Below are 12,510 nucleotides of genomic sequence, written 5' to 3'. Positions count from 1 at the left end.
ACTCTATCCTCGAAGTATTGCGACTTTATCCTCGAAGTATTGCGACTCTATCCTCGAAGTATTGCGACTCTATCCCCGAAGTATTGCGACTCTATCCGCGAAGTATTGCGACTCTATCCGCGAAGTATTGCGACTCTATCCGCGAAGTATTGCGACTCTATCCGCGAAGTATTGCGACTCTATCCGCGAAGTATTGCGACTCTATCCGCGAAGTATTGCGACTCTATCTCCGAAGTATTGCGACTCTATCTCCGAAGTATTGCGACTCTATCCTCGAAATATTTACAACTTTATGTTCATAATTTTACTTATTTTGACTTTTTTCTCAAAAACAAAACAAAAAAAACTACTAGTTAAATCTTGCATTTATAATGACTTAAATCTAAAAATGTTTTCATTTTTTTTATTTTAGCTTGGCCTTAATCCTCCTTGGTAGTACCTAGATTATTTTTTGGGCAGAAAATTTAAAACTTAAACATCTAAAAGTAAACAACTGTTTTATTACATACTCAAAAATATATAGTTCCCCATCCCCAGTGAAGTACATACTTCTTATAGTGTGTATAGTTCAAAACTCGACCCATTCAAACACTATAGGTGTATGTGTCTGACCTGCAGGTGTACCAGTGGATGAAGAGTTTCCTGAATTGGGCAGGATGAAGAGCGACTGGATGAAGGACCCCAGAGCATTGACAATGTCTCTGAAGACTTTAGTGGAGTGCTGCTTCATATCATACGACTGACAGAAAGACCTGCAGATATGAACACAGACAGCATTCAATTACATGAATTTTGATTTGTACAAACATTAAGCTATAAAACATTTACGCTATTAAAATATCCCTTCTGTTCTGTCACGACTGTTTCTTTACGGAAATTTACCGTATTTATTTTCCGGGCTTTTGCAACCCTAGTCAAAACTGGTTAGCTTAAGTGTGTTGTCTCACCGCAGTAAATGTGGTTGTACACACAGCCGGTGCACAGACTCCACAGCCACGGCTCTCAACCACTGTGGTTTCTCTCCATCCAGAAACTTCACCAGCAGAGACAAGAAGATCTCACACTCCGTCACCTTAAACACACACAGAAACCATCAGCTCATGAACATTTGCTGTATGATTTAATAATATAACAGAATTGGACTTTAGGGGTAAACAGATGAAATGTTGTACAAGGCCATCATCCACATCTCACCAGGAGGCTGTAGAAGTGTTTAATGAGAACCGAGACGACCCGCAACAGTCGCATACAGATGGGGAAGTACGGTTTCTCCACGGGGGCCGGAGACGATGAGCTGGAACTGCTGCCCTGACGAAACTTAATGTTCGGAGAGAAGAGTTTGATGACCAGAGGACAGACTCGCTCCTTCAGCAAGAAACTAAACTCCTGGTGCTATGAAAAAGAAACATGAAGGGTCAAACAGGTGCGACGAAACGAGTGCATTTAACCCCCTGGTTGTGTTATTGTCATGCTCACCTGCAGAAAAACTTGAGGAAAGTCATTCAAAACGGATTCCAGCAGCTCCAATCCAAATGTCCGTGTCATCTCTGTCATGCCCACCAACCAGTAGGGGGCGTCAGCGTTCACCAGCTGACAGAGATCCTGCAGAAAATGCAATAGACACAGAAGATGAACACAGAAACAGATAGTGGTATTGTTTTTTACATCCCCGAATCTTTCGAATCGCACCTGAAACAGCATGTAAGCATCTTTAGCGCTGGGTCTCAGCGTGCTGACAGAACGTCGGTTGCTGTTGCCTTGGACTGCAGGCGGTTCTTCTGCAAAACCTATAGGGGAAAGGAAGATACAGTAAACATATCACCAAGACAATGCTGTGACTTTAGCAATGATACATTAAGATATAACAACCTTTGAACTTCTCATCCTCCGCCACCATTCTCTCAAAGACCACGGTGACGACCTGCCGGACGGTGGCGGCCGCTGTGTTATTAGTTATGTTGTCTTTCGTGAAGTGAAGTCGGAAACACAGAACGATCGCCTGACAAAAGAAACACAAAGCTATCGTTTAGTTTACAATTGCGTCCATTTCTTGGTTTCTTGTGCACCATTCAAGATTAAAATCTCATTGGTCTAAATTAAAGATGCACCGATATATCGGTCTACAATCGGTATTGGAAAATAAAAGCATTTTTCTCACTACCAGACATCGACTGATTTTAACTCTTTCCCTGCCATTGATGAGTTATCTTGTCAATTAAGAGAAAACATTCGCATAAAAATGTGTTCCTGAAGAATTTTTATGTTAATCTGCAATACCCCGATTATCCACTAGAAGGATTATCCACTTACTCAATTTATGAAAAAAACTGAAGCCAAAACGTTATTTAATCATTTTAAACTCTGTGTATGTTTTGATAATCATTCTGAATCTGATCTCTAACAAAATTCCTTCACAAGAATACAATTATTTAAGATTTTAGCAAAAAAAGTATTTTTAAAGAAAAATGCCAATATTTAAGAGTTTAAACGCAAAGATAAAAATATAGATAGGATGAAAAGTTTTTTTCCATTTTGTTTGTTTGAAAGCAGAGGGTCGGTTCGTTTATTTGATATATTTGTCGAATGAGTTAAACAATCAGCTGATGTCTGGTAGTGGGGAAAATGCTTTTACCTTCCGATACCGATTACACGCCGATACATCGGTGGCAGATTATATCCTGACAATTAGAAGGGCCAGAAAAATGCATCAGAATTCAAACTATGCGATTATTTTGAATTAGGTGACAATGACAACACTTCTAGGATTTTATGGTATGATAATTTGAGTAAAAAGCAAAACTATCGGTATCTGTAAATGTCATTTTAAGTAATCAAATATCAGAATCGGCACAGAAAGTTTGTATCGTGCATGCCTAGTCTAAATTTATAGTTAGATATTAAATATAATAAATGCTCTGATTGGCTGTAGAGATGATGAGGATAAAGGGCTCATTATAGTTCTGCGTATGTCCTGTGTAGCCTTGACATGTCGTTTTTTTTTATATATACTTCTGCGTCATCAACCGCGTCGACATGCAATTACACATGCAGACCGCTAGTAGGCAGTATCCATACGTGTAACCCACAGTAGCAGTGCAATAGTCAAAGAAGAAGCAGCTTGGCCAATGAAAAAGATGCAGCTTGTTTTGTATGATTTGAGAAGTCCAGCAGTGATGGAGGTGAATAGTCAGCGACTTTTATCGCAGTTTGAGTTAAATCCCTCCTCAACTTGGCCAATCTTTGTTTTTACCGTCGAAAGCGGAAATGCCTATGAAGAAATGCGACACTGATATTTTCCCTGATAGTGGACCAATCACAGCGCATGTGGTCTGCGCACAGCGGATGCATTGTTACATTTTTGGCAAGGTGCGCATCAGGCTACGCATAGCATACGGCGTCTAACCTACACATGACTATTAATTACACTTAAATGTTCTGGTTATTTAAAAAAAAGGTTCAGGCGCATCTTACCAAATGAAATATTTAAGTTTGATGTACTTGCTATATACCGTATTTTTCGGACTATAAGTCGCTCCGGAGTATAAGTCGCATTAGTCAAAAAATGCATCATGAAGAGGAAAAAACATATATAAGTCGCACTGGACTATAAGTCGCATTTATTTAGAAAATTATTATTTCCGGCTGCATATTTTAATAATTGCAGTTTTTAATCTGCAGAATAGGATTTTCTTTTTGGGGTCATTTTGTTAAGTCTTTCTCAGTTGTCTTTAAGTTTACAGTTTCAATTGTTTTCAGTTAATTTTTTCAAGAGTGGGCTAGAATAGTGGTTTTCAAACTGGGGGCCGCGAGATGGTGCCAAGGGGGCCCAAGTTTTATGACATTTTATGAAATACATTAATTTATCATGAATTCTGTGAAATTAATCCTAAAAAAATAAGGCTACTAGTCAAAAGCACTACTTTTTTGAGTTTTAGAACAGTTTTTTGTCACAAATTTTCTTTGGGGGGCCGCGAAGGAATGCACCGTACACAAGGGGGGCCGCACGCTGAAAAAGTTTTGGAACCACTGGGCTAGAAGAGCAGCATAAAACGCCCTCTGGTGGCTGTAGACAGTAATGTTTTATTTTGCTTCATGTTAATTTTGGCATATAAGTCGCACCTGACTATAAGTCGCAGAACGAGCCAAACTATGAAAAAAGTGCGACTTATAGTCCGGAAAATACGGTAATGCTTTATATAGTGTGTGTGCAAGTTTGTGTCTTTGTGTGCATGTTTATGTGTATGTGTGTTATGGTACCTTAGACAGAACCTCATCATGTACGACAGTGTTTGTGGTAAGCAGCACAAGAACAGTCTGCAGCAGTTTCAGTTCCTCCAGTCCGTTCTCCATCAACTGCCACAACATATTAATGATGTTCCCTGCAGCCGCCTGCACGCACACACACACAAACACAGACGCACACATTAACACATCTTAACCGCTGCTATGTTTGACAACAACAGCTTGCCAAGCTACTCATTTTTACCAAACATACTGCGTCTGTACTATAGTACAGTACTGGAAGACACTTTAGTTAAAGGGCCAATAATATGCCTATTTTTACAAGATGCAATATAAATTTCAGGAGTGCCCAGTATGTGTCTGTGAAGTTTCAGCACAAAATATATTTGGGTGGGAGCAAAAAGTGCTGTTTTTATGTCTGTACCTTAAAATGCTCCTCACTAACAGACAGCGAGTGTTTTCGGTTAATATATATCTGATTCCTGTGAATACAGTCTGAGACAATAGTATCTTTAGCTGCATTAACCCTACAACGTGCTAATAAACACATTCAGAAAAGCTTTTGGGTAAAAATAAGCAGTCTTCAGTAGCTGTGGGTGGGGCTTTATCAGTGTGACATCACATTGACAAGATAATCAAAACAGCATCTTTAATGAGACTGCTTTGGTTTAATAGAGATTAAAAAAGGAGAGTGGATTGTTCGTTGTAGGTTTGTTACAATAACACACATTTATGTCCAAACACATTGTAAAAGTGGATTTTGCACAATATCAGCCCTTTAAGACACTTTACACTGCAAAAAATGACTTTCTTACTTAGTATTTTTGTCTTGTTTTCAGTAAAAATATCTAAAAAAAATTAAATTAAGATGACTTTTCTTGATGAGCAAAATGACCCAAGAAAATAAGAAAAAAATAAGGCAAAAATTTCTAAAAATAAGTTTTCTTTTTTCTTAAACACTTAATTTAAGCAAAATTTTCTCACCCCATTGGAAGATAATTTTGCTTGTTTTAAGCACAAATTCACCAAAATTGTATAGTATTTTGTATATAAAAACTAGTATTATTTTCTTAGGTTATTTTGCTCATCAAGAAAATACATCTTGATTTAATTTTTTTTAGATATTTCTAATGAAAACAAGACAAAAATACCAAGTAAGAAAGTAATTTTTTGAAAAAAAAAAAAGATTTTTAAGAAAAAAAATCTTAGTATTTTTGTCTTGTTTTGTTTTTAATAAAAATATTTTAAAATTCTTAAATTAAGATGCCTTTTCTTGATGAGCAAAATGACCCAAGAAAATAAGAAAAAAATAAGGCAAAAATTTCAGCCAATAGTGTGAGAAAAAAATCTAAAAATAAGTTTTCTTTTTTCTTAAACACTTAATTTAAGCAAAATTTTCTCACCCCATTGGGAGATAATTTTGCTTGTTTTAAGCACAAATTCACTAAAATTTTATAGTATTTTGTCAAAAACTATACTTATTTTCTTAGGTTATTTTGCTCATCAAGAAAATACATCTTGATTTATTTTTTTTAGATATTTCTACTGAAAACAAGACAAAAATACCAAGTAAGAAAGTATTTTTTTGAAAAAAAAAAATGTAAGAAAAAAAAATCTTAGTATTTTTGTCTTGTTTTTAATAAAAATATTTAAAAATTCTTAGATTAAGATGCTTTTTCTTGATGAGCAAAACGACCCAAGCAAATAGGTCTAGTTTTTAAGACCAAAAATATCAAATTTAAGTGATTTTGTGCATAAAACAAGGAAAAAAAATCTGCCAATGGGGCAAGCCAAAAAATCTTGAACAATTTTCTTAAACCCTAAATTCAAGAAAAATTTGTTTACCCCATAGGCAGATTTTTTTGCTTGTTTTATCCACAAAATCACTTAAATTTGATATTTTTGGACTAAAAACTAGACTTATTTTCTTGGGTTGTTTTGCTCATCAAGAAAAAGCATCTTAATTTAAGAATTTTTAGATATTTTTACTGAAAACAAGACAACAATACTAAGATTTTTTTTTCTTGAAAATCATTTTTTGCATTGTGGATGTGTATTTAATTTGACAAAAACATGAAGCTGTGATTTATCTCATAGTTAGTCACTGACTTATGCTACTAAACAATACATTAGTTACATTTATATTTTCAAGTGTAAATGCTGGTGTGTGTCTCACCTCAGAAACCACTTCATGTGACATGAGTCTCTGAATGGCAGCGAGACACAATTGAGTGATTTTGGGTTCTTTAGTTCCACAGCCCATGAGGAACGGCTGGACCACTTCAGAACTGTTCTCCTTCAGCGCTGACAAACAAGAACAAATGACACCACAACCCATCAACACACAACAGGTCCATCTCTTTCAGTGGATGTTGATATTGTGTTAGACGCTTACCTGCCAGGATGTCTGTGTTTCTAGCAGCGATGGTTTTGATCTTCACAATGCCCGACTCTGCAGCCTAAAGACCAAAAACAAATGTTTGAGATTGTCGTTATGAGGAAAATACTTTTTTCAAATATTCCAAATTGGAAACTTAACCGAAATTTATGGGAATTATTTGGAAATTTAGGGAAATGTATGTAACCTATTATCATATACAAACATAAATAAACATTTTGTTTGGTCATGAGCAGACATGCATGCAGGGTAATACACATTTTGAAGAATCCTGATACTTACTCTCATCAAGCCACAAATTTATTTGAACAAAAATCAACATTCCATGTTCAGGTAGAAATTCAACAAAAATTGCACTTAATCTTGTTCTTTTAAAAAAAATTATGCTGTAAGATTTACATTTTACTGATTCCTCGCAACCAATTTTTTAAAAGTTGCCCGTAAGCATTTTCTGGTGATTTTCACAAAAGTTTCACAAAATGCCTTTTTATCTTAAAAAATATATATAAACACATACAAATATATCAAATGAAAGACCAGACCCTATACTTTCAAACAAACAATAAAATAATTAAAAAATAATAATAAATTAAAAAAATTAACAAAAAGCTGAAACAATTGCATTTTTGTGAAGGAATTTTGTTAGAGAGATCAGATTCAGAATGATTATCAAAACATACACAGAGCTTAAAATTAGTAAATAATTTTTTGCTTCAGTTTTTTTTATAAATTGGTTAAGTTGGTTAAGTTAATCTAGTGGATAATCACAGTATTACAAATAACCGAAAAAAATCATCAAGAACCAGTGATGCGCGGGTCAATGTATAAACAACCCGGACCCGACAAACTTTTTCAACTAACCTGCCCGCAACTCGGACGGCAAAAAATAAAAAATAAATTGTGTACCCGACCCGCTCCCTGGTCCGCATTTTTTTTAAGTAGTAATTGTTTAAAATAGTTAACTCGCATCTTTATTTCAAACGACCAGACCGACCGCGACCCGAATATCATTAAAAATATTTTTGGGTGACTCGTAACCGTGGGTAACCGCGCATCACTGTCCCGCGCATCACTGTCAGGAACATGTTTTTTCATGCAAATGTTTTCTCTGAATTGACCAGATAACTCGTCAATGGCGGGGAAAGAGTTAAGCTCACTGTTATAGGCAACTATAACAAATTCCCAGTTTATTCCTGTTAATTCCCATGGAAAATTTCCAGCCTTGAAATTTCACACCCCTAACAATTAATGCTAATAACCTAACCATTTATTATTCAGTCTATGAATCTCCACTAGATTCATTCAGACTCTCGGCCTCTTAAGATGTTTTAGAAGCACAAACACTCCTTATACTTTAATCATGAATAACCAGAACTTCAAAGACCTTTAAAGTTGTTTTTGTGGACAGACAGAGTCATGGAGAATTTAGCAGTTTTTGGTCTGGCGTCTGAAGCGTTTCAGAGAGAATCATTCAGCTGCCCATCGACAACACAGATTTACAATCCACAACAACTCATTTATACTGAAACAACACACATAAAGTATGAATACAGCACTATATCTGTTCAAGCAGTCCATCTCATCATGACCTCAGCTGTCACATACGATCATCACACTCGTGACTCCAGAGAGATCCACACGCCACTGAAGACACACAGACGTCTCTTCTCTCGGATGAAGACAGATGTGACAGGTCTGTGTTTGAGATCCTCGTCTATGACGGCTTTGTAGCTCAAGGTGATGTGTAGCTCAAAGGAAACCAACTTCTCATAACAAACAACTGTGACTGCAAAACGGTTAATCGTGACTAATCGTATGCAGAATAAAAGCTTTTGTTTACATCATATATGTGTGTGTACTGTGTATAATAATTATCTATAAATAAATACACACACATGCATGTGTTTATTTAAGAAATAATAACATGTGTATATAAATAAATATATTTTAAAAGTTTATTTATAAGTTTAAAATTAGTAAATAACATTTTTGCTTCAGTTTTTTTATAAATTGGGTAAGTGAATAATGATCTAGTGGATAATCGCGGTATTACAGATTAACATAAAAACTCATCAGGAACATGTTTTTTTGATGGAAATGCTTTCACTTAATTGTTGATTTATCTCGTCAATAGTGGGAAAAGAGTTAAGTTTCCGGTTATAAGCAACTCTGCATTTTTTCAAATTCCCAGTTAATTCCCATGGAAAGTTTCCAGCCTTGAAAATTCCCAGAATTTTGCAACCCTAATTGTGAGGTCCCTAAAGATTCACACCCCTAACTATGGGTTCACACTAGACGCGAGTTCAACGATTTGCGCGAGTAGATTACATACAAAGTCAATGCAAAGACACCATCCTTTGCCCCTCGTGTGGGGGGATGCGAATAACGCCATATGGGCAGTGCGTTTGCCACGAAAATGTTATGCACAGTTTGCCGTCAGTTTACAGGCAGGGCTTAAAGGAACAGTATGTAAGAAATTTATAAATATCAATTAATCATAAAATCGCCTTGATATGTCACTAGACATTAAGAAATCATTTTCATTTCATATACTTATATCACTGATAACAGTGGTCTGTCCAGGATATTGTCATTTAAAAGTGGAGTTGCAGCCCTCAACTGATGTTTATGTTGTCATGTTGTGTATTGGCCACCAGTTGTGTGACTGCAGTACCAGTTTTAGCCACAAGTTTTATTGTTGCAATACCAGTTTTGGCCACAATCCTACATACAGTTCCTTTAACGCAAAGAATTTTTGTATACTGTTTCAGGTTTTTGTTAAGACAATTGTCAATTTTAAATGTAAACTCCAATTCTTACATTTCACAACTTCTTCAACGGAAAAGGCTCGCTACTTGTCTGCTTTACCTGGAAACTGAAAAACATTGCAGAATTTATTTCGCCGTGTTTTACCCAAGTAAATGTCTGCTTCCAAGTAGGCTTGCCGCGATAGTCGGTGAAACGGTGATAACCGGTGCTTCAGCCTCTCACCGGTTATATCACTTGCACACCGCGACACCGTCTTTCACCGTCGTTTTGATATTTTCGTGTAATTAAATCATTTAGTTTCGTTAGAGAGAGCAAACACTTACAACTGTGTCTGTTGTCTGAATTCAGCGGGGCTGAACGCGCGTCACGTCACAGAGCAGCCGCAGGTGTCAGATTTCATTCTGTCAGAGTTTGCAAGGCGAGCTGACTGACCAGATGATGACAGAAGCCGCGTGCTTTGCTCGTTTTTGTATAATATACATATATGATGTTTAATATAAGCGAGATCGTTTTGTTGTTGTGTTTTTCATCAAGAAAGATATTAAACCCATCATTCAAGCAGCGCTTTTATGGAGAAGTAGCCGGTTGCTCTGCTTGGGACTGGCGGGTTCTGTGAGAATTACCTGCGCACATTGACTCAAGCACTTAAGTCAACCAGCTTTTGAACTCGCATTGTACGCAAATTCATAGGCGATTTAACGCAGCTTACGCAAGCGATGCATTTAAACAGTTGCGTAATTCAAAAGTGAAAGTAAAATGTGCACGTCTGCATGCGCATTTATAAGCCCCTCCCACTCGGTGATACCGGTGGGAAAATTACGTCACCGCGGCAACCCTACTTCCAAGATGTTAAAAAAATGATGTTTTCGTTTGGCCTCGTGATTAGAGGCCATCATAACAACTTTTTGCTCTACCAGCTGACGCAACATGCAACGGTGTCCACAAAAACCAATAAGGAGAAGAAACCTCATGACATTGCTGAGAAGTTAACTTTCGCAAACACCTAAAGGTTCAGTGTGTAATTTTTAGAAGGATCTCTTGACAGAAATGCAAAATAATATACAAAACTCTATTATCAGAGGTGTATAAAGACCTTTTTATAATGAACCATTATGTGTTTATTACCTTAGAATGAGACGTTTTTATCTACATACACAGAGGGTCCCCTAACATGGAAGTCACCATTTTTTGCCGCCATTTTTCTACGGAAGCCCTTAATGGACAAACTATTTTTACTAAGTTGTCTCCGACGATGACATGTTTGTCTGGTGGCAGCTACCGTAGCTTCTCTATGTGTTTCAAAAGCAAGAGGTGAGCAGTGGACTACCCCGTTGGTTGCAATTCACAACCTCACCACTAGATGCCGCTAAAATGTATACACTGCACCTTTAAATGTGTCTTGTTGGTAACATTGCATAAGAATACATACAGACAAACGGCCACTGATAGAACATATATTTCGGTGACCGATCAGGCAAATGACAATACTTTTTACTGGTCCGAGTGTCTCTCACACTGGCCCCGGGCAGTCCTTTATGTTGAGCCCTGACAGGTAAAGCAGACAAGTCGGGAGCCTTTTCGTTGTCTGTTGTTATGTATGCAATTAAATTTGACTTTTGAATTATTATTTTTAAATATGCTACAGACACTGAAATCTTTTTTAGTGGGGCCAGTGAAATTTTGGCAGGGCAAGCTTAAACCTGAACCGAGCCAGTATAAAAAAATATTTGCGTTGAGCACTGTATGATGAAGTGTGTATCACGCCTACAGACACATGAAAGAACAAAATAAACCATACTAGAGATCATCCATATCCATCAACAATAGATGAATCATCATTAATGGGGTCTTATGTGACGACACATTCATTTACTGAGACTCTGATCATATATTTGCTGAAGTTCTTCTGAGGGTCATCAGAGGAATAATCAACATAATTTTGGGAATAATTTAGGATTCATATGCATGTATGTATGTATTTGAATACCCAGTAATCACGTGAACAGTGTGACACGTTTCTGACAGAGATATAAAGAGAGTCTTTGTTTCTTTAACAATGTCTATATTGTCTACCAACATGTACATACAGTCAAGCTTTACAGTATAACTGTATCGGTATGACATATTGATATACACGTACTGTATGTACACAAACACACATAAAGGTATATTTAGGTAGAGATCTGCATTATATAGCTGTATATTTGTGTCTGTTGTTGATGTGTAAATAAGTAACTAGGTGTTTACCTCTTTGACTGGAGGGAATTTCTTCTTACACTCCATTGACAGAGACCGCAGATCTGTCTGCATGTTCTCCAGCAGTTTCTTCACCGCTTCAGGACTGCTGGTCGACATCTTCACACTCACAAACCTCCAATAAAACTCTGATTAATGAAGAATAAAGCAAATGAAAGCTGCTCCGGCGCGCGACACATACATAAAGCCCTCAGTGCGGCACACACATCAATACATGTGCGCGTGCGTTAAACATCAGCATAGTCATGGATTTATAAGATCCGTTTGTTATATGTGATCTTTAGGATCTAGATTTAAGCATCACGCCTCAATTTCATGATTTTTCTTCTTTCCTAGATCCCATAATGCCTGTGCGGAAAATGACACGTCACGTCATCCGTCACTTCCGTAAACACTGACAGGATCCGCAGCGGGGAGGGGCGGTGGCGCCCTCGCGTGGGCGCTTAGCAACAGTGCAATGATTTCATTGGCCAATGGAATCGTCGATTAACTAATGCACACGTCACGACGTACTTATTAATATGTTCATAGATGTAAATTAAGAAAAAATATATAAATAAATAAATAAATAAATGTAAATTAAGATTTTTGTCACTTTACTAAAGTTCAGTTTTATTACCTATATTCACTACAATGTTGCGTATACCCTGGGGAAAAAAAAATATTTTCTGTCCAAAAATATATGCTAAAAGAATTTGTAGAAAGTAAAGCTTAATTAAATATATTTGAATTTGAAAATATATTTTGTTTTAATCTTCATATATTAACACATATTTCAAAATGGGGCAACAAATACATTTCTAAATTTACAACCTATACAGCACAATATATATATATATTTTTGA

At 36.6% G+C, this 12,510-nt stretch overlaps 1 protein-coding gene across 4 annotated transcripts in view; it reads right to left on the bottom strand.

Annotated features, from left to right (window-relative positions):
* mon2 (MON2 homolog, regulator of endosome-to-Golgi trafficking) overlaps positions 1 to 12,066 on the bottom strand; it is a 34,316-nt gene extending 22,250 nt beyond the window's left edge. For 3 of the 4 annotated variants that reach the window (XM_055192124.2, XM_055192126.2, XM_055192127.2), the window contains exons 1-10: positions 11,657 to 12,066; positions 6,638 to 6,701; positions 6,419 to 6,546; positions 4,258 to 4,389; positions 1,870 to 1,999; positions 1,690 to 1,787; positions 1,477 to 1,602; positions 1,195 to 1,392; positions 948 to 1,072; positions 613 to 752 (exon numbers count right to left, since the gene is read on the bottom strand). In XM_055192124.2, the coding sequence (XP_055048099.2) occupies positions 613 to 752; positions 948 to 1,072; positions 1,195 to 1,392; positions 1,477 to 1,602; positions 1,690 to 1,787; positions 1,870 to 1,999; positions 4,258 to 4,389; positions 6,419 to 6,546; positions 6,638 to 6,701; positions 11,657 to 11,764 (1,249 nt within the window). In that variant the 5' untranslated portion in view covers positions 11,765 to 12,066. The remainder of the gene's footprint in view (positions 1 to 612; positions 753 to 947; positions 1,073 to 1,194; positions 1,393 to 1,476; positions 1,603 to 1,689; positions 1,788 to 1,869; positions 2,000 to 4,257; positions 4,390 to 6,418; positions 6,547 to 6,637; positions 6,702 to 11,656) is intronic. The other variant, XM_055192125.2, reaches the window with a different exon arrangement.
* Between the last annotated feature and the right edge of the window lie 444 nt (positions 12,067 to 12,510).

Source organism: Misgurnus anguillicaudatus, chromosome 6 (assembly GCF_027580225.2).
Source record: "Misgurnus anguillicaudatus chromosome 6, ASM2758022v2, whole genome shotgun sequence".
NCBI classification, from domain to species: Eukaryota; Metazoa; Chordata; class Actinopteri; order Cypriniformes; family Cobitidae; genus Misgurnus; species Misgurnus anguillicaudatus.
The sequence above is the reverse complement of the archived record's forward strand: the minus strand, read 5'-3'. Positions and strand labels throughout refer to the sequence as shown.